The sequence below is a fragment of the Micromys minutus genome (genome assembly GCF_963924665.1).
Source record: "Micromys minutus genome assembly, chromosome: 6".
NCBI classification, from domain to species: domain Eukaryota; kingdom Metazoa; phylum Chordata; class Mammalia; order Rodentia; family Muridae; genus Micromys; species Micromys minutus.
Genome location: NC_137975.1, coordinates 19956889 through 19979115, shown reverse-complemented (window position 1 = coordinate 19979115; position 22227 = coordinate 19956889). Strand labels below are relative to the sequence as shown.

General features: G+C 43.8%; 1 protein-coding gene across 1 annotated transcript in view; it reads left to right on the top strand.

Annotated features, from left to right (window-relative positions):
* Positions 1 to 22227, top strand: part of ZRANB3 (zinc finger RANBP2-type containing 3) — a 132920-nt gene that overhangs the window by 101094 nt on the left and 9599 nt on the right. The window contains 5 exon segments of the mRNA XM_080917623.1: positions 10039 to 10444; positions 13502 to 13660; positions 13663 to 13698; positions 17389 to 17480; positions 21237 to 21338. Coding sequence (XP_080773749.1) covers positions 10039 to 10444; positions 13502 to 13660; positions 13663 to 13698; positions 17389 to 17480; positions 21237 to 21338 — 795 coding nt within the window.

The window sequence follows — 22227 nt, the reverse complement described above, 5'->3', positions numbered from 1 at the left end:
GTCTCATCCACTGGGGTTATTAGCTGGTACCACTGTACCTTTACCCAGAGCCTGGGTGTTTTCACAGTGCCCAGGCCCCAGTTCTTGTGTTTCACAGCAAATACTTTGCACGCCGAGTCATCTCTCTAGACCCATTCCCTGTGCTTTTAATGCCTGGAAAATGGACTTTATCATGTATCATTTTAAGCAGGAATTCTCTATTATTTATGCCCTTGGAAGGCTATTTACTTAAAGACAGAAAAACTTGAAGAAGCAAATTTTAACTTTGCTACTGGACTAGTTTCTATTTTCCAACAGTTTCAAAACGTAAGGCTCAGCTGTCTGGAAAAACAACCTGAATAGAATCTAACCTTCGGAAGATAATACTGGAGAAAATACTTTTATGACCTTGAAGGTAGGGAAGGATAAAGATTTGCCTCAGAACACAGTGGATAAAGGCAAAGACTGATGCTGACTGTAGAGAAATGAAAGGCTTCCACTTTTCACTGAGGGGGCTGAGCCGTAAATTCTGGCCAGCTGAGCCATTTGAAACCCTGTCTCAAAAACAAAACCAACCAAAACTTATTTCATCAGTGACTTTTGCCTGAGCTGGTGCTGAGTGATGGACTTGATTTTCTACTTCTGTGGTTATATCTATGTTTATTAGGTGCATTTTTAAAGAACCCTTATTTGTATGTGCATGAGTATGTACATGTGTATGTACATGTGTATACTTGTGTGTGTGTGTGTGTGTGTGTGTGTGTGTGTGTGATAAAAGATGCCTCCGTCTGTGGGTACACATGCAGGTGAAGGCCGGAAGAAAGTATCAAGCGTTCTGCTCTACCACACACGCCCTTATTCCACTGAGACAGCTTCTCACAGAACCTTGAACTAGACTGACAGTCATCGACGCCACCGATCCTCCTGTTTCCACTCACACAGTGCTGGGGGCACAGGGGACTGCATTTGGACATGGGTATTTGACATGTGAACTGAGGTCCACATATTACTTGCCCAACACTAACTGTCTGCTGAACCATGTCTTCAACCCTATACCCCCATAGTTCTAGGAGGGTTTTCTTGTTTTCTGGGGAACAAAATATTCCAAATCCAAGTTGAACTTTATTTAGCCCAGACCTCTTGCTGTCTTTCTCTAGCTTCCTACTTTCTTTTCCTGTAAGTTATTATCTGAAAAATCAGGATTATTTTTTACTCCTTTGGGATATCATTGCTACAACATTCCTTTTTAATGCTACAATACTCCTTTTTAATGTGGAAAGCTACATGGAAACATATATGTTTACACTGAAAAGTAAACATGTACATTGTATGTGCCAGTCAAAGACGAATTGCAGGGGTCTGTTCTATGCATCTACCATTTGGGTGTCAGGGACCGAGCTCAGGATGTCAGAGCAGGTAACAGACACTTTTAACCCCGTCCCCCCGCCATTTTCCAACCATGTCTTGTTTCTGTATTTATTCTATTTTATGTCTTTCTTTTTGTTTCACACCAGAGTGGAGTAGAGTTGGTTTGTTTTACCCTGTGTTCCTGCTGAGAGAGATTAGGTGTATCTAAGAGTAGGTCACTGTGGAATTTTGTTTTTTCAGCTACATGGGAGTGATCTGTTTGGAACATCTAGAGTGGTGGAGGGAGCAGTGATTTCTTTTCAGGGTAGTTTAAATCCACGTGTCTTCCTCTGAGAGCGTTAAGCCCTTCCCGTATACTGTCCTTGGAAAACAGTCTTCCTGGAGCTCACAGATGTGAGGGATCTTGGGTCACAGCATCTTTTGTTCAGCATCTCTCTGGAGGCCGGCGTGCTGCCCCAGTGGTCCTCTGTAAAGCAGGTTTATTAATTTTGTTAGAAATGGAGTGAGTGGCAGGAGGCAGGATGGCTCCGTGCACAGCCCTTTCGATCATGGTCCGTTAACCCTGCTGTCGGTGTTCCCTGACATCGGTGGCTAGTGTCTGCTGGAGCTGCACCGGCTTTGAAGCACTCTATCATTTTTATGGGTTTTGCTGGTTTCTTTCCCCACTCCTTCAGCTCTGATAAGATGACTTCTAATCCTGTCATCAAGGCCAGGGGATTTGTCTCAAAGGACCTACATTTACCGAGAAGCAAAGCCCTGGTAAAGGTCTCCAGCCCCTCAGAGAAAGCACAGCCCCAATCAGGAGCACGTTCCAGTTCCGACTCCCAGCACTTCTCACCAGAGACAAGCTTTTGTTCTATTAAACAGGGGATAGGGACACAGTGACTGTTAGCTGTGTAAGCAGTGGGAGAAATTTCTTCTGTCTGTCCATGCAAAGGCGGCTTTCACCTCAAAGGGACGTAAGAGATGCTTTATAATTGAGATAAATCCGAGTGGCCATGGCCTGGCAGCTTGGATTCAGGTTGATCCCAAATAGCGTGTTCCAACATGGAAACGGTTTTACAGAAGGAAAACAAGTCAAGGCATTTTGACACAGCTGAGTTGGGAAATATCTGCTGTAGTTGTCAGAGGCTTAGGAGTATACTTGCAAGATCCCAGAAAGCTTCACATCAGAAGGCCAGGGAGCCAGACATGGTAGTATAACCATTACATGCCTATAAGCCTAGAACTCAGGAGGCAGAAACAGAAAGGTCCCACAAGTTCAAGGCCAGCTTGGTCTGCATTGCAAGTCTAGGCCGCTGGTGTCCATCAGAAGAAGGGAATAGGATACTAAAGGTTGCCCAAGACAATTTTTGGCTCCAAATTTGCCAAAGACTTTTGTCTTCCCACAGTCCGGGAAGTTCTAATCAGTCAATCAGCCCTGTAGGCGCTTACGTGGGTGTGGCTTGGTTTCTGGGAACTCGGCTTCTCACTTGTGATGAAAATTTCTGTCAAATCCTATGTGTTTAGAAAAGCCTACTTTTAAGTTCCTTATTTATCGTATCTGAAGAGACTCATTTGCCATAATTAAAGGACCAGTAGTCCTGATAAATTGGATATTTGTCCATAATATTACTACATTGACTTTTCTAAGTGCAAGAATGTCATAAGCTGTTCAATAAAATAGCTTTACTGCCTCATAAAAAACATTTCCTCTTTCTGCGTTACTGCCCCTCTAACAAAAAGAGTGGAAATAATAAAGTCATTCATTACAAAAAGTGCAGGACTGGAGAGATGACTCAGAGGCTCAGAGCTGCAAGCGCAGAGGGCCTCAGTTCAGTTCCTAGTTCCCGGCATCAGCAGCTTACAACTGGAACTCCAGTAGCAGAACACCCACACCCTCTTCTGGCCTCTGCACACCAGACATGCATGTGCTGCGCAGACATACATACAGGTAAAACCCTCATACACATAAAATTAAAATAAGTACGTTGTTTTTTAAAAACAGTAATTGACCTGGCAGTGTGATTTGAGTGCTAAACATTCAGCTGTCAGGATGGATATTGATATTTGGAGATCCTGGTCTGTTATGGTGAGACCAACAACCCTCAGCCGCTAAGTTACAGGGGACGTTCCATTGTCGATAAATGTAAACTTCTAAGAGAACATGTTTGCTTGGGAAATAGTTGTACCTTCTCCTCAGACGCTTTAATCCATGGATCCAAGGAGAGCTCCAGGACTGTCACCACCACATCCCTAGAGGTAGTGGGACTTCAGAGAACAGAGCCAATAAGTAAGGCAGAGTGAAGTCTCATGTGATATCCAACTTTATTCAAAGCATCAGGTAATTTATGCTATGAGGGTCAAGAAAGGTCAGCCTAGTAAAGTTCCCATGAGTTCACACTGAGTACAATCATAAGGACAAGCCTCATGCTTTTCCATAGAGGCATAGAAGGGACAGTTCAAACATGTGACGGAACAACATCAGCAGGCAGTAATGAGTAATCTGAGTAAATCCACGCCTACACCCGGGAGGAGCTTGCATATACATTCCAAGAACAATTCCACATTTTGAAGAACCTGAGATCACAAGACCCTTGTCTTGTTTTCTTGGAGTGTGCTGGTGGCCCTCCAAATTCTCACGACTGCATTCCTGAACCATGCTCCTGCAGTCACCAACACTAAAAGTGGATGCTCAGCAGAAAACTCAGTTGAACAATCAAATATAGAAAATAAAATATAGAAAATTACTAGAGACATGGGTATTGTAGCTCTTGCCTACAGCAGTCTTAGCCCTTAAGGCAAGAGGGTCAGGAGTTGTTTTCTTTCTGCTATATAACAAGTTCAAGGCAAGCCTGAGATACATAAAAAAACTATGTCTCAAAAAAAGACATTCACTGGAAGCATTTTGTTATTTTTGAAACAGCCTCTTAGATATCCTGAGCTGCTGAGTCTATGTAGCCATGGAAACCCTTGAACTTCTGATCCTCCTCTCTTTACAGATTGGTCTTCCATACCTGCTTCTGCTAATATCTTGCAGGCCTGTGAGTTTAATATAGTGTATGTGTCTACAAATCAGTGTCATGTAGAAAAACTTTGTCCTCCGATTATTAACTATCCATGTTCCAAACGCCTGCCTATCTGTCCTGTTTGTAGACAGTGCAGTCACTATGTCTTATCTCACAGTGTTAGGACAGTGTGTTTTATTTGGTTAGTGTGTGTGTGTATGTGTGTGTGTGTATGTGTGTGTGTGTGTGTGTGTGTGTGTGTGTGTGTGGTATGCTGGTGAGTCCAAGTGTCCATGGAAGCCAGAGGCATAGGAACCTGTGGAGCTGGAGTTACAGGTGATTGTGACCTGTGTGATGTGGGTGCTGGGAACCAGCCCTGGATCCTCTGGAAGAGCAGCCCTTGCTCTTAGCCCCTCAGCCCTCTTTCCATGTCTACACTGAGTGAATTTCTTGTCTCCTCCCAGTACAGTGCTTTCCTGGTCCTCGGGCTCTTCTCCTCCACTTACCTCATCCTCAGTCACTCCCCTGTGTGACCACTCCTGGGCCAGCTCTTCCTCAGAATGCAGTTGCAGTGGCGGGCAGAGCAACTACCGGGTGTTCTGACTGCACAGGGGTCTCTCTGCAGGTATCCCCATCACATCTTAAAGGATTATTCTCTGAAACCAGAGGAATTTGCAAGTACTTCTGCAAAACTCGAGGTCAGGAAAGGTGGCCTCCACACATTGTCCCACCACTGGGGTGACAAGAGCAGGAAGATCTAGAGTTTAAGGTCACCATGGCTACTGACCAAGTTCCAGGCCAGCTTGGGATGTATGATATCCTCTCTCAAAAAATAAAATTCATACTTCATTTCCTTGGGAAGGGGAGATGATTCAGTGGATAAGAGTACTTGTATAAAGTACTCTTTATGAGGCCCAGAGTTCAGATTTCCAGCCCCTACTTAAATGACTGGGCATGTCCCCCACACCTACAACCTCAGCTCCATGGGGAGCTAACAACGATCAGTCACTGGGGCTTGCTACCTACCAGTCCCTTCTGAAAAGTGGTGAGTGTTAGGTTTAGTGAGAAACCTTAGCTCAAGAGAGTGAGTCAGAGAGAAATAGAACAGGATACCTAATGTCCTTCAGCCTTCCTGTACAGCTGTGACCATCACTCCCATGCATACGTACACAAATACGACACACAGAGGCCTACTACATTCATATGTTCCCTTTACTACTAGTGAGCATTTTCACACGTGAACACTGAGTCCCTCTTTACCCACTTTAGCTTAGCGAGAGAAACCAAGCTAGTACCATCGTTAGTGGGTCTCCAGATATTGTAGTCTCATGACTTCACCTAAGTTGGGTCCTGAGTTCCTTTGAGACTGTGGAGGGATAAAGACCTTCTCCTGCAAAATGCACACACAGTTCAAACAAGTCTACACGGTCAGTCACAGAGGCTTCCCAGACCCTTAGAGACTGTGGCTTGCAAGAACATAGATTGCTAACCCTTCTCTGTCCCCAACCAGCACATATAATTACCTCTAAGGAATATCATAGAGATTTTCCCTCTTGGTTTTCTGCCAGTCATAGCTGCTACGTGTTATAAGAGCCCTCACCAGTAACTTCTTCCTCAGTTGCCCAGAGGCTCTGAGCAGAAAGTTCAACCGATGCTAGGAATCAGGTTTCTAACTGGTGACTGAGGGGAAGCCGTTCCCCAGCCCTTCCAGCCTCTGCTAGCCCTGCAGCCAGTCACTTGCTTGTAAGTTTTATTGCCTCTGAGAGACTTCCTCATTATCCAACTCAACCACCCTTATCAAATTAGCTTGGGTTCTCACTAATCACACTGTTTGCAGGAATTATATTCTTGGCATATCCTTTGGTTTGAGAAATTATTACAGTGATTTCATTTCCAGTGATCCACTTCCTCCTTCCTGGACTTTATTTGCTGAAGTCTCAGTCTAATTCCCAGAGGCACGTGGGTTCAGATCATACACTGGAGTCACCTCACTACCACACTATTGGTGACCTCTGTCATGCCAGAGGCTGACCTCTGTCTCCGACTGCAGTCTCTCACCACCTCACATCCCTCTCAGTGCCCTCTAGCACAAAACGAGGATTCCTCAAATGCTACTTTCCCAAAGTTGTAAGAAAACAACAACAACAAAAATCTTTAAAAAATGCTTAAAATCAATTGCTTACTTATGGAAGACCGCTATATTTGAGGGCTCTACGGATTCATTGTGGGAAGATTTCTTTAAGGGATTTTGTTGAGAAGATTGCTTTCATTTTAAGAAGTCCTGTACACTTTGTGGGGAGGGGGGCTAGGAGGGATGTTGAGCTGAGGAGAGTTTTTAAAGAAACAATTATTGGAAATGTGGACTAGAGGCCTGGGGACCGTAGTGCAAGTGTGAGGACTACAGCTTAGGTGTCCAGAAGCCACCGAGAGCCAGGCACACACTCTGACCCACCTACCATCCCGGCACAAAGGAGGCAGAGACGCGGCTCATCTGGACAGTCCAGCCAGCTGGACGAGCCGAAACAGAGAGCACTGGGTTCAGTAAGAGACCTCTCTCCACTTGTAAGGTGGAGCGTGGTTGAGAAAGACACCCGGCATCTCTGACCTCCACAGATGGCCCTACACGATAATGCAGTGAAACACAGAGAGTCTGCCAAAAGATTGCGATATCATTAAACACAATTGAATGTGTGTGTTGACTCACCCATGTGCAATTCACATATAACTATACTGACCGTATTAGGGTTCGATAACAACTTGTGGAATGAATATCTATATACAAAGGAGATTTATTAGAATGACTAATAGGCAGTGGTCGAGAATATGCAACAATGGCTGGCTATGACAGTCCATGAGGCAGGACTGTCACCTGGTCTTAGGTATGCCCTGGAAACCTGAGAAGTAGGCTTCAGTGCCAGTGAAGGGACTTGCTGGCAAGGCCAGGGCGAGCAAGCAGCAAGCAAAGTCTTCCTTCTAAGTTGTTACGTAGGCTTCCAGCAGAAGATGAGGCCCAGATTAGATTGAAGTTATGTCTTCCCACTTCAAGGTCTCCTCTCTTCTCTAAAGAACTGAAGTAAATGCAGGTCCTCCTATCTCAGAGATCCAGATTAGACGGGGATCTTCCTACTTCCCATTAAGCAGAAACCCCTCACAGGCATGCCTTTTATTTTGGGTTTTAGTTAATTCCAGATGTAGTCAAGTTGGCCACCAAGAACACCCATCAACTGACATGCTTTATTTGCTTTTCATCCAAAAAAGAAGTTCTAAACTGCTTATCTAAGAAGAGGCAGTTGAGGGCTGTCTCACTAGATTGAGAAGACAGACGGAAGGAAAGACTTAAGTTCATGTAAGAGCTATGTCACTCATGTTTGATCTGCTCCCTGGTCACCACCACTGTGTCATTTGAGGAGACAACTATCACCTAAGTTCCTCTTTGAAGCTATGAGGCTCCTCAGCAGAACCATTGTTGATAGCTACACTGTAAAGACTCCTTTGTGTAACTTCTTAAATGTGAACAGACACATTAATGATTTCACTAGGGCTGGCAAGATAGTTCAGTGGATCAGAAACCCTGCTGCCGAGCCTTATGATCCTAGTTTAACCCTGGGATAGCACACAGTAGGAGATGACCAGCTCCTGAGCACTAGCCTCTGACCTCCCCCATATGCACACATATGTACATGTGCCTACATGCATGCACACATGTGCAAAATAGTAAATGGAATTAAACTACGTTTAGCAATAGCACGATTAAGGGAATCTTTACTGTGGGCTCCGTGTGTGGTTCTTTTAGGAAAAGGACTTCAGTGTTGTGGTCATGAAACGCTACCAGCATTGTACAAAGCTGAATTTTTTTGTGCAAGAAAGGGCTACATCTATGAAACAAACTAAGAGAAAACCCATCAGACAGGGGCAGAAGCTAAAATGTTATAATGAAAAAATTAATAAATTAACAAGGAAAGGAAATATAAGGCAGAGACCATCCAGAAAGAAAAAAGTAAAAGGTTCAGAAAGAAAGTATATAAAAAGCAAAAGTAGACCAGGAAAACAGCCCAGGATTGAAGAACATCAAAACCCCAGTTGAAAGTGCACTGGTTTAAGCATGGGAGGTTCAGTCTCCTGTCTGCCATGTGCGTTCATCCGGCTTCTCTCCTTCATTCATCCTTCGTGTTCTCCTGTCTTCATTTCACCTTCCCTTCTCATGCTGCCTCCGTGTGGGTGGACATCCCTCCTGTTGCCTTCTCCGCCTGCACGTGGGTGGTTCCTATCAGAGAGTGTCCAGATTAGTTCTCTCCCATTCATACTGTTCATTTATTTATCCATATTCCCTCTCCTTCCTGCCTCTTCTCTACCTTACTTCAGCACCCACTGCTCCTTACACAGCTAAGAATATTTTCTTCTCTCTCTTCTTTTGGTCTTCCAGCTAATCAGTGTATCTCCTCATATTTCCTAGTTCATAACCGAAGGCATCAGTCTTGTATATGATAATAAGTCAGAAGCTAGGAGTTCCTGGTGAACGATGATCACTCCAGGTCCCAGCACATGCTTTAATTCTACGTACCCAGGATGTCCTCTCAAGCCTTGGTGCTCTTGCCCCTTGTGTCCTGAGTTCCGTGGCAGCCTTCCCATTCTAGCACCCAAGTGGATAACCCACACAGATACACATCATACATATACGTAGTAAATAAATAAATGTAATATCTTTTAAAATGCTCATGACTACCAAGTTAAAATAATTCTGTACCAAAGTAGGAAGCTAAGCAGAGGAAAGCTTAATATTTTTGAGGGAAAAGGGCAGAAGGAAAATGTGAGCCTAATAAGACGTAAAGGGTAGACCCAACAATATGCTACAGAAAATAAGGAAAGGCAAAATGGGAAGGAAGAAATCATGAAAATGTATATGAGAAAAAATGGTATTCACATGAAATAAGGCATCCTGAGTGTTGAGTAGAATTTTGAGGCGTATGCTTATAGATTATATAGATACATATAAATGTAGATAATTATGAAGTTTTAGAACACTAGGATTGAAGTTAATGAAACCCTTGAAACAAAAGAAAGCTTGTTTTTTTCATTTGTGTGTGTTTTGTTTCATTTCTGTGTGTTTGTTATGTTTGCAGGTATGTGAAATTCATGTGGGAATGCACATTCATGTATATTCGTGTACATGTGGTCAGAATAAATATTTTAATGCTGTTTGAAAAATGTTCCCTGGTCAGTCAGTATAATGTTGTAACATGAGTGTCATAATTTATGTACAGTGTATTTACAGTTTGGCCATGAAGCATTTTTCTAGGTTCTTATCTGACTTAACATACTATTTTATTTGTTGAAATGTCTGCATATGCAATTCCCTCTTTTACCAGGTGGGCATCTAAGGCAGGTAATGTATAAAGTGTATTTTTATTTCATAACGTCTCTAATCTTTTTACTTCTCTAAAATGTTTCCTCACTAAAGCCTTCCCAGGACTAGCCTGGGGGTTAAATGAGTTTATCACACAGTACATGCTAAGCAAAGACACATAGAAAGTATGTGGCTATGTTCATTTAGTACTTGACTGTGTTCAGTCCACTGAGTTATGTGTGTGTATGAAGTGTGGTACTATAAATGGATTCATTTCCAGTCTGGTTAATGAAGATGCTAAGTTCTTTCGTTTAGAAAGAACGGTTGCTCCCTCATTCGATAACTGTTGGCTGGTTTCAGTTTGAAAAAGAAAAACAGCATGATATTCGATCATTCTTCTCACCAAAACCGAAAAAGAGACAGTTGGAAACATCCTGTGATGAGTCAGAGGCATTCGAGGAGAAGATTAAAGTGGCCACAGACCCGAGAAAAATGGCTACAAATGATTGTACTACTGACAAAAATGGGTTTGAACCTGAAGCTAAAAGGCTGAAGTCCCTGAGCACCAAGGACCACTGCAGTGCACTGGAGGAAAGACGATGCTTGCAAGCCAAGGCCACACCCATGGATGGCGTCCATGAGGTCAAGTCCCCATTGGCCTCCCCAGCCCTTCCTGAGAAGGGGTGGCAGTGTGGCTTCTGCACATTCCTCAATGACCCAGGCCTTCCTTACTGTGAGGTGTGTGAGAACCGTAAGGGCACAGCTGGTGAGTGCACGTAAGGTGAAGGTGAAATTGGCAGGGAGGGTGCCCGGGCAGGCTCTAAAAGACCACCTGAGCTTTTGGGTACTGTTGTTATGAAAGTGCCTCATGACTCAGCAGGGCCTGCAGCCCTTAAAATGGAATAAGAGTTCACTAAGTGAAGACTGTAAATTCACCCCCTGTGGAATGTGAATGTCTCCTGGTTCTGTCAAGAATATATATTCTGAGTGTCACTGGCTTGGCATTAACTTGGCACAAATGGGCATTTCTGAATAATGTCAGCAGGATGGGAGCACAGTGGGCAAAAGAAGCCTTGTTGCTATGGTAACAAATGTGCTGCCCATCACAGACCTGCTGTTATAAAAGAAGTAGATACTCTTGTTTTTCAGGAAATTAGATGATTTTTATATTTAAATGGAATTATTTTGTAACTACCTGGCCTGCTTAGTATACATTGTGTCATATTTCTTGCTTGACAACTCAACCCTTCTTCAAGGTCTTATTAAAAGAATCAGACCAACATATACATGCACAATAAATACAATGTAAAAGAAAAATATCATTAACATTCGCTCTGTTTTCAGTTCCAGAGAATATTTTTTTGGCAATGAAAAAAAAAAGCCACATTTGACAGTTTTGGAAACCAGAAATAGGTTATTTTATCAATGGTATAGTTGTTCACAGATGTTCTCCTATATATTCATTCTTCCCACAACTGACTCTGACCAGTACAGAACCCAGAACTCTGATGTTACAGTTTCCCCCTCCCCCTCTTCCTCTCAGTGTCGATCTGAAGGAAAATACATCAGTAGCTGAGTCTTTCCTCTCTCACTTCTGAGAACTGTGTCATGACAAGTGGCCATCTGGGTAGTTGTGTTTGTCATGTGGGCACCCGTTCTCTGGAACTAAACGAGAACCACACACTCTCCGTGTGATGCACTCGAGAAGTTAACATGACCCCCTGCAGTCCCAGCTGGTACAATCAAAATAAAGCAACGGTAACGTCCGCTCGCAGTAAGAGTAGAAAGTGACTAGGTTAGGGGAAAAAAAATCATAGTTTATTATGTGTTTGATAGTTCTCATTTTTCCCATTTTGATGCCAGGAATTTCTATGATTGAATAAGCAACCTGCTTAGAAACTTGAAAAAATCAACTCCAGTTGTGAGCATGAAGTAGTCTGCTTAGAGAAAAGATAAGAATGGCAGGTAACTGTGCATCTCAGCATGACAATGCTCATTTTCACATTATAACGATTGGCATAATGATCATACCTGGGTTTATTTGTTCCCCCAAGATATTAGAAGGCAGAATTTTTAAAAGATATATTTATTTGTTAATTTCATGTATGTGGGTACACTGTCGCTGTCCTCAGACACACCAGAAGAGGGCATTTGATCCAATTACAGATGGTTGTCAGCCACCATGTGGTTGCTGGGAATTGAACTCGCGACCTCTGAAAGAGCAGTCAGTGCTCTTAACCAGAGCCATCTCTGCAGCCCTAAAAGGCAGGATTAGTACTAACTAAAATTTTAATATTGCTTTCTGGAAACTCGTGAAGAAACAGTAGAATCCACAAACATTAAAGGAGACATCTAGGATGTTGTTGCCTACAAAAGCTGCTAATTCAGGCCTTTGCTGCTTTGACGTAAATGGGGCATAGGATACACTGAATTAAGAACTAAGAGCCGAAATTCCCCAACTTTATATCTCTGACTTCAATGCCAGAGTGGCTGGTTTTATCCAATGTAATCTACAAAACTTCTCCGCTTTGGTACCCGGTGGGATACTCAAGGTTAACGTGTTCCAGGCTAAAGTTGTTAGGGCTGAAGAGATAGTCAACTTCTTGCTGCATAAGCATTAGGACCCAAGTTCGAGGACTGGTACATGCTTTTAATCTCATCACTTGGGAGTCAAAGGCAGGTGGATCTCTGAGTTTTAGGACAACCTGGTCTACAGAGTGAGTTCCAAGAGAAACCATGTCTTAGTGGTGGTGGTTGGGGGTAGGGGGACCCAAGTTTGAAGCGTAGCACCCACATAGTAAACCAGACACAGCATACATCCCCACCCTCGGAACATTGAAACAGACAGATTTCTGGAATTTACCAGCTGGCTAGCCAACAAAACCAAATCAGTTCGCTGTGGGTTCAATAAAGTGGAAAATTACTGAAGACACCAGATGTCAGCCTTCGGTGTGTAAGCTTGTCAGGGCCATATTTTAAAGGACCCAGATTCCACATGGCTGTTCACTGCATGTCCCAGATGATTTGGTACCATCTTTTACTCTCCATGAACCCTGTATGAACATGGTACAAAGACATTTATGCAAGTAAAATACCCATATGCATAAAGTGAAAGTAAATTTAAAAATTAAAAAAAAATAGACCTCAATAGTATTCTTGTTCTTCTCACTTCTCCTCAATTGTTAAACTCCAAAATACATCCATCCATATACCAACGCCTAGACCTGTTGCTGCCATTGAAAGCAGTTGGCAGCTTTATCAAGACCCAGTAGCATCCTCCACTCTTGCCATTTGGAGTCTTTACTGGCAGAACAGTCAGAATCACCCATTAATCCTGGCTCAGCTGGGCATGGCTGCGTATTGCCTTTAACCATAGCTCTTTGGAGGTGAGGGCAGATGGATTTCTATGAGTTCCAAGCCAGCCAAGGCTACATAATAAGACCTGGGGGCTGGGGTCAGACTGTGATTGTTACTTCTCTGACTGTCTGCGTTGCTCTCCAATTCCATCCAGAGTATATCCAGTGGTGCAAGCCCCTGTGCTAGGCTCAGGAGCAGCTCTGAGCATGGCCCTGTCAACCTGTGCTGTGCCCTCCCTGCCTCCAGTTCTCCCCTCATCTGTACATACATTCTTTGTTTATATTTTTGTGTCTCCGTGCTTCTTAGAAGGGAACCTTCAGGAGGCAAGGCAAACAGCCCCTTCCTGATAAATGTTTGATAAGACTGAATAAACATTGTCAGCTTTATTTTTTTTTTAATAAAATTGAGCTGTGACATCTTAATCTGTGCTTGTTACATTTACATCATTGTATCTTTGTAATTCTAGCTGGCCTCGGCCATATGCAGGATAACTGCAGAAATGAAGGAGACGATTCTCAGAAAAGCACCCCCAAAAATGACCAGGCGAGTTTGGACTGTGTAAAGCAATGCTCCGAAGAGTCCGAAGCTGAACAGTTGGCTAGTAGCAAGGAAGAAACATTGAAAGGTGAGGGGAAGACAGACTGCCATCCCAGGCAGGGAGTGGTATGTCCTTCCGTCTCCCGTGCCCAGAGAATAACGGTGTGGGGGATGGGGTGTGTTCTCAGTTACCATACCTGAGTCTACTGGTTCAGTCCCCAGCACTGTATAAACCAGTTGTGGTGGGAGAAGTTTCTAATCCCAGCACTCAGGAGGGAGAGGCAGGAAGATTTCCAGTTCAAGGCCATCCATGGTTATGTAGTGAATCTGAGGCCAGCCTGGGCTCTATATGAGGCCCCTTTTCAAAAATAACCAGCTGAATAAATAAGTACCAATACCTTAATACATAATGCTACCACTAAGTTTGTGATTGATACTTTATCCCGTCTCAGGACATCTTTAAATGGCTCTCTGCTGGAATCAACACTATGTAGTATCACAACCAATCCATTGCTGTTGGCCACCAAAATGTTGCCCTGCCCAACCCCAGTGAGAGCTGTTTGGCTGGCTCATCAGGTCATAGTCATCAGACTGACAGAGAACCAGCAGCCATTTGAATAAATCATTAGTCTGGTTTACGGGGAATACTTTTAGATGGCTACACTCAATCAGCATTTGTCTTATTTTTTAAAAAGAAAGACCAACATAGTTTCAAGGCTATCTGAATTGAGCCAGGGAGGTGGTTCACCAGTAAAGTGCCTGCCCTGCAAACAGAATCCTATGCTTTTGAACCTAAAGTGGGTTCTCTTTTCTTCCCTCCGAGTTTCCAAAACAGTGAGTTGGAGCACGTGCTTGGATCAGACTTCATAGCCTGTAAATAAACAGGATAGTCAGCAGTCAGAGGTCGTGTCTTCCGTGTGTCTCAAGACCAATCCCCAAGTGCCAATGAAGCCCAGGGCCCGGGATGGTATACGCTTGGAACTACTGTGAGAATCAGTGTTAGATAATTGCCAACTGAGCTGGGAAGCGGTAGGTTGCTACCTGGGCTTGGTTCCTTGGTGCAGAATCACTAGCCTATTCCTACACTAAGAACGGGGAAGTGGCTCATTTGGTGCAGAGCTTTGCTGGCAAGCATAAAGCCTAGGTTCAGAAGGAAACAGAACATGGACCAGATGAGGTGCAACACTCTGGGAGGAGGCAGGACTATATCATCCTCATCTGCAGATGCACTAGCATTTCCTTTGTACCTGCCCCTGCTTCCTTCTTCCTGAGCTCTCAGATCATCAGCCTGAACAAACCCAAGAGATCCATTAGGTGTCTCTCCAGTAAACATGAATTTCCATGAGGAACCAACGGAAAGGTTTTTTTGGTTTTTTTGTTTTGTTTTGTTTTGTTTTTTGTTGTTGTTGTTTTTTAATTTTTTTCCTATTCCCTCTTTCTGGAGCTGTAGTTTTATTCTACCTAGAAACAGACGGACTGGGAGGATAGCTGTTTCAGCAACAGCTTCATCTATAGTCTCAAACTATCAAATTATGCCCATGGAAATACCGAAGAGGGTATGTTTCCATAATGTAGCTCCCAGCTCCCAAGAAGTATCAGGCACTGACCTTATAAATACCTTTCATTAAAGAATGACTTTTATCTCTCCACATGTTTGCATAGTTCTTCAAATATGAAGACACGCTGATTACAAAGCTTCTGACCAAGGTCTGCAGACACCTCCCATTAAATGGTGGCACAGTACCTTAGCCAGAGCCCAACATGCCACCTTTGGCTGTGATTTTTGTTTGTCCTGAGCAGTCCAGACCAGCAGTGTCTTCAGCCTCCAGCTGTGTGTTTGGTGACCCTTTGCACATGTCCATGAACCAAGCATAAGGCAGCTTCCAAGTGAGAGCTCAGTTATTCTTCCAGAAATTTGCTTTTTTGGTTTGAAACCTGTGTTCTTCTATCCTGTAACATGGTTTTTGAGACTTATACTTTCTCCTTTTGATTCTAGAACATACTAAAGAATAATTTTATAATTACTACTGTGTGTGTGTGTGTGTGTGTGTGTGTGTGTGAGATGGCTGAGGGTATCATGGTGCATGAGTAGAAACTAGTTAGTTCTCCCCTTCCATCTCTATGTAGGATTCAGGGATTGAACTCAGGTCAATCTTGCATAACCATCTCCCCAGCCCCATCCTGAGGAGTATGTAGAAGCCCTGGAGATAAGTAAATTCCATACATATAATAGTATTACATGCACATCATGTGTGGCTTTGAGTGACAGTGCTACATGGGCTCAGACAGCAGTGTCACAGCTCCCACCTAGGCCATGATGACTGTAGCATGCCTTTGTTATCCCTGGACACCAGTCACTAGTTTCAGAGATGGTTTTAGTCATTAACACGCACTAATTGTACAAGCCAGCGGCTTTCCACTATGACAGATCCACGTATGCACATAGTGCCTTGAGGGTGTTTTGTTTCTTTTTCATTCATAAAAATAAGTCACAGACTAGTTTTATAAAATAGCCTTGGGCTAGACTAGAAAACTAGCATGTTGATGATATTGCCTAGGTGATATTGCAAGCAGAGCCGAGCTTCTAGAACATTCATCGGTCACAGACACTGAGGTAAGAGTATAAGCTCTGCAGCTACAAAGCCACCAGGGACTAAGAGTGACCCGACTTTGGTTCCTAGCACTCAAACCCGGAACTAGTGCTCTCTGGCCTCCACTGGCATCTGCATGCACACAGTGCACATAAATTCATACAAGTACACACATACACATAGATAAAGGTAGTAAACTCATTTTAATAGTACAAACTATGGACCCCTCTTACTCTTGAGCAAGTTAATGTACTGAGATTCCTCCTGTTAAAATGTGCTTTCTGTTTGTGAGAGACCAACTCAGGACAGCAGTTCCCTGGGCCAGGTGTGTTTAGAAGGCATTGGCTGCATTTATCATTTAACCTGTGTTGGGGGGGGTCATGATTTTAGAAGTACTGGGGATCCAACCCAGTGCCCTTGGACATGCTAGACCAATACTCTCCCACTAAGCTACCACCTCAGCCTATTTGACAGTGACTATTATATAGGCCGGCTTCCTTAATTTGTGTCTCTCCTGAAGAATTCTGGGTAAAGGGACTAAGAAAATACTTTAAGTAGTGATGAGGAAATTGGCAGGTCTAGCCATCTCCTGGTGGATGAGACAGAAGCCACAGGGAACCACTGCGAAAAGCTGTCCTGATGCTGGTAATCAAGTGGGGACGATTTAGTCCCAGCTGCAATATGTTCAGCAGAGAGGAGACACTCTAAACCCCTCCAGCTTGGTAATGACTTCTGGTGTTAGAGAAGGGTCCCTTCAGACTAACTCATATCTTTTCAGCTGAGTCTGAATCTTTGCTTCTTGTTGGGTCATTAGCCAAGAAAGCCCAGTTTCTGTATCTGCTGATGCGCTTAGAAGACCTACCTTGGGAGATTTATTTCAAGTCTAGACATGAATTGCTGATCAGATGTGCTAATATATAAAGCTGTTTCATCATTCTAACCTGCAGAATGGTAAAAAACTGATTTCATTTGATTTATTTGTCTGACATGTGTATAACAGTGTGCGTATGGATAATCAGAGAGGCTAGAAGAGGGCTTCAGATCCCCAGAATCTGGAGTTACAGGTAGTTGTGAGCCATTCAAGTGGGTACTGGGCTTCAAACTTCAGTCATCTGAAAGAACAGCAGATTTTTTAGCTGCTGCGGCATCTGTCCAGACCTGAAATAACCTAATTTAGACCAAGGAGACAGGCCTTTCAGCATATCTCGTTTGTCTTCTTCATTAGAGCAGTTGAATAGTCCAGGCGCTCTGCCAGCCCGTGAGACCTTCATGTTTTGTGCAAGCAAAAACACTGACCGGATCCACCTCTATACCAAGGTGAGTGTCAGATAGAGAGAGCCTGGTCCACAAGATACAGGACAGTGGACATCTTTTTTTTTTTTTTTAATTTCAACATTCAACCTTCTATTCATAACTTTTACAGCTTTGAAGTAAACTTTCGTGTTTTCTTTCTATCTTTTTTTTCTTGGATATTCTCTGTATTTACAGTTCAGGTGTTATCCCTTTCCCACAATCCCATCCCCCTCCCCCTCCCATTGCCTCCATGAAGGTGCTCCCTCTCCCAACCTCCCTCCCCTACCTCAGCATTCTCCTATACTGGGAAAATGGCCCTTTGCTTGGCCAAAGGCCTCTCCTCTCGTTGATGCCAGACAATGCTATCCTCTGCTGCATATGCACCTGGAGCCATGGGCCTCTCCATAACAACTCATTGGTTGGTGTTTTAGTCCCTGGGAGTTGTGGTGGGTTTGGTTAGTTTGTAATTTTGTTCTCCCCATGGGGTTCCAGACCCTTTCAGCTCCTTCACTGGAGTCCCCGTGTTCAGTCCCATGGTTAGTTGCAAGCATCTTCCTCTGTATCAGTATGGCTCTGGCAGAGCCTCTGAGGAGGCATCCATATCAGATTCCTACCAGGAAACACTACTTGGCATCAACAATGGTTGACTGGGTTTGGTGGCTGCATGTGGGGGGAACCCCCAGGTGAGGCAGTCTCTCGATGGTCTTTTCTCCAATCCCTGCTCCTCTATCTGTCCCTGTATTTTCTCCCATGAGTGTTTTGTCCTCCCTTCTAAGAAGGACTGAGGCATCCACCTCCTGGCCTTCCTTCTCTTTGAGCTTCATAAGTTGAATTGTTTCTTGGGTATTCTTAACCGTGAGACAGGGTTCAGTTTTTTGCCTCCATCTAGTTTGTCATCAAATTCCTGTGTGAAATCTAAAGACAACAAAAAGCAAAAAAAGAACTCAGGGAAAGAGACCTTGATTTCCCTGTTACCACTTAGTGAGATCATGGGCACAAGGAGCTGCTCTCTGCTGCTCTTCCTCAGCTGTAAAATGTAGGGAGGATTTGCTGCAAAGATAAAACATCCCTGTAGAGAGCTTAGCATTTGAAGGAATGCTTTTATAACCCCCTAAAACCCTGCTCCTCCTTCATCCCCAACTGCCCCTGTGTGCTGAGTGTCAGAGAGAAGGCTTTGCTGACTGACCACTCAGACTCCTTCAGGAGCCTAGGCTAGCAAAGTTCACACTTTTTAGTCTGAGGAGCTTTCTGCATGATGACAATGTGTAAGACCCTATGAGCTCTTGTCGATATGGGTTACATTTATTGATACTTACTCTATTCTGTATAAAAGTGAAAATACTTAAAATAGTCGTGTATTAATCATATTCATATGATTCATATAAATTAAACTAACATTTATATGAATAACATGCGTTTTTTAAGATTAGTTGTGTTTTCTAAAGCGCAGTGCTGTGCTGAGAAGAGAAACACTCTAGTCTTCAGCAGCTCTCTGACTCCCAGGACAGTGGATCAAGGTGTGGCAGTGCATATCTGTAATCCCAGCACCAGAAAAGCTGATGCAGGAGGAACTCTGGTCGGAGGCCAGCCTGGGCTACTGTAGCACATGAAGCCTGCTAAGGAGAGCTGACTTAAACAATCAACAAGAGCTTGACAGGCAGATGATGCCCCCCCTAATATTACAAAATAGTTGTGGTTGGTGTGGCCCTCTGAGAAGGTCTTGCAAGCCTTCTACACTGATATAATTTGGAAACATTGGCAGGGATTTCATTTGGTCCTGAATTGCTAATAAGTTTAGAAAAACAAATCACATTTGTGATTTTACATGGTCTATTCTATTGAAAGAAAACTTTTCATATTGTTTCACTATTATATTTCCTTCGTATAGGGGACACTTTTGTGCCTCGACATATTTGTGGAGGTCAGAAGACAACTCCTAGGACTCCATTCTCTAGTTCTAGCATGTCTCCGGGTATTGAACTTAGTTCAGCATGCTCAGCCATAAGCACCTTTCCTCTCTTGGCCATCTTCCCAGCCTGAAAGAATGCTTTTTAAAACATGACTTATGGTGCTGAAGGTGTTGCTCAGTAAAACAGTGTCTGCTTAGCATGCACAAGGCACTTCATTTAATATCCAGCGTTGAGGAAAGAAGAGAGGGAGGGAGGGAGGGAGAGAGGGAGAGAGAAGAGAAGAATCCTATGACCAAACTACCTTCAACTGTGCTTTCTAAAACAGATTGGATATGTGGTATGCTGTATAACCAAATCACCACGCAACATGCAGTGTGGGAACCACAGTGAGATGGGGTCACAAGCAACCAACAAGGCAGTACTCAGTACCCTTGTAGGCCTGAATCCCAGCCTGCCCCGTGGAGCCTGAGGATTAGGGAAGCAGGCCAGGGAGCAAGCGGGGCTTCTCCGCTCATCTCCAAGAAGTCTTTATTCCCTGTGCCAGCCTCTTCATGGAGCTCCAGGCTGTGCCCCTCTCACTGTCCCGTGGAAGGAGCAGAATGGTCACCCCCACGTGGAATATAAAATGGTCAGGAGCCAGGAGACCACACGAGTCCGAAGGAACCCCCGGCTCCAGAAGTCCCTTGGATCTGTAAACACTGTATTGTACTATCAGTGTTTTGACCCTTGTGGTGGGGACAGGGAGAAAACGTACAGCTGATATAATGTAGAGAAGTCTCCCCGGCCTCCTGTTGGGGTTCCTCTCCTTAACGTTTCTGTCCAGTCTCACAGACTTAATTATGGTTGCTCTAAATACTTGTATATTCTGGTACCACAGAATGGCTGCATTCAATTACTGTCATTTCCTAAACAGGAGATGTAAGTGGATGGCATTTTGACAGCTCTTCACAGCTGGGACTGAGTGCAGATGAGAAGTTACCTTTTTGCACTAGAAGGGACCCAGGCATATCTAGTTTGTCATATCCCTAGCTCACTGCCTAAGAGTGCAGCGCGTGAAGGAGTCAGTAACAAGTGTACCGGCCCGGAGAATCCTAGAGCCAGGGTTTGGGATTATATAATTACGCAGCACGTCATAAAAGCCTCCATAGTTTTCTTCCAATACCACGGTGGACCACTAGCATCTGTCGGAAGATGGGAGGCTGCGGTGTGTGGATCCAGTAGGTTTCCTCTGTTAGACAGCAAATGGCATTCACCCATGTTTACAGATGATACTCCTCAGTGCAGTTCCGACTTCCTCTCCAGGCAGGCCCTGGACTTCATGGAGCAGCAATGGAAACTGGCTTTGGAAAAGCAGATTTTCAAATAAGTGTCTGGAGTTGCTCTGTCTCCCTTCCCCTCCTGCCAGTAACAATGGATAATAAAACTCTAACCGATCTGGGAAGGGATATTGAGGTGCTTATCAATGCTGTTCTTTGATTGGAGTAATGCTCTACTATTATAAAGACCATCTCATGGGAGTTGGAGAGGGCTGTGCTGCTGTTAATGTGGAGGATGTGCTGTTCTTCTGTGTTTACAGTTTCTTGTCACCTCCTTGTCCATTTCTGAGGCTAGGCAGTAGAAAAGTGTGTCGGGGCAGTGAGTACAGCACCAGGCTGACGAGGGAAAGCCAGGACTATGAACAGGCAGAAGGCCCAGCTCACCTCAGCTCTGCGGGGCACTCACACTGGGTACATGCTTGTCTAGAATGTGCCTCTCAGTGTATTCTTTAGGAGACTGGTCATGCTCCATGGTAACTAAACTTTTCTCCTAAAGTAGTTATGCGCACCTATAGACCACAATGCACTAGTAATGCCTCCTTGTCTGTTATCAGGATGGAAAGCCAATGAACTGTAACTTCATTCCTTTGGATATAAAATTAGACCTTTGGGAAGACTTACCAGCAATCTTTGAACAAAAACAGAATCGCTCTCTGGTAAGAAGAGTTTTAAATAAAATTATTTATATTAAATAAAATTATTTTCCTAACTGTAGAGATGATTTTTAGTTAAAGGAAACCTCGCATCTTATGGCAGAGTCAGAGTGCATTTCTATCCTTTCAGTCAGTGTCTATTAAATTCCACTGGGGCTAAAAATAAATGTGGAATCTGTTTCCTTGGTGAGTGGTCACACCTAGCGCTGCTGCTGAAGACAGATCATCCTCACATCCGTCACCCCCATTCATAGATTAGCAGCTATGATGTATCTGTCACAATCACACTTACCTCTTCAGGTTAAGTTGTAAGGATGACACATTCCAGAGTAATGCCGCACTGTGACTCTGGACTCATCATCAGAGTGACCCAGGCCAGGCGGCTGCCGGGAAGGCCTTAACCTCACTGTGCACTGCACCTTTCATGTTGACAAGAAAGTAATGGGGATTCTGCCTGTGTGCTTTTCTTTGTTACTTGTGGGGAGGAAGCTTTGCCCCAGAGTCAGCTGTACCCGAGAAAAGGAAGAGGTAGCAGGGAGCTTTTTTTTTTTTTTTTTTTTTTTTTTTTTTTTTTGGGCCTCATTTTCAGATAGATTGAATGGATGCACTTGTAGATACATAGATATATACTACAGAGCTAATTGATAGATTCGTAGATAGATGATAGATAAGTAGATAGATTCATAGATAATGAAGCCCAAACTAGTAAACCGGTTATCTATAAGTGATTGATAACAAGTAATTGTGATAACCGTCCTTCAGTGACTTGCTGCCGGCCTCTGACTGTGATTCTGAGGCATCTAACACAGTGTCACCATCACAAGTTGCACCATCTCCTGTGACCCCACAGTTCTGCTTCCCTCGGGCCAACTTTTCCCGGGTTGCTGCTGGG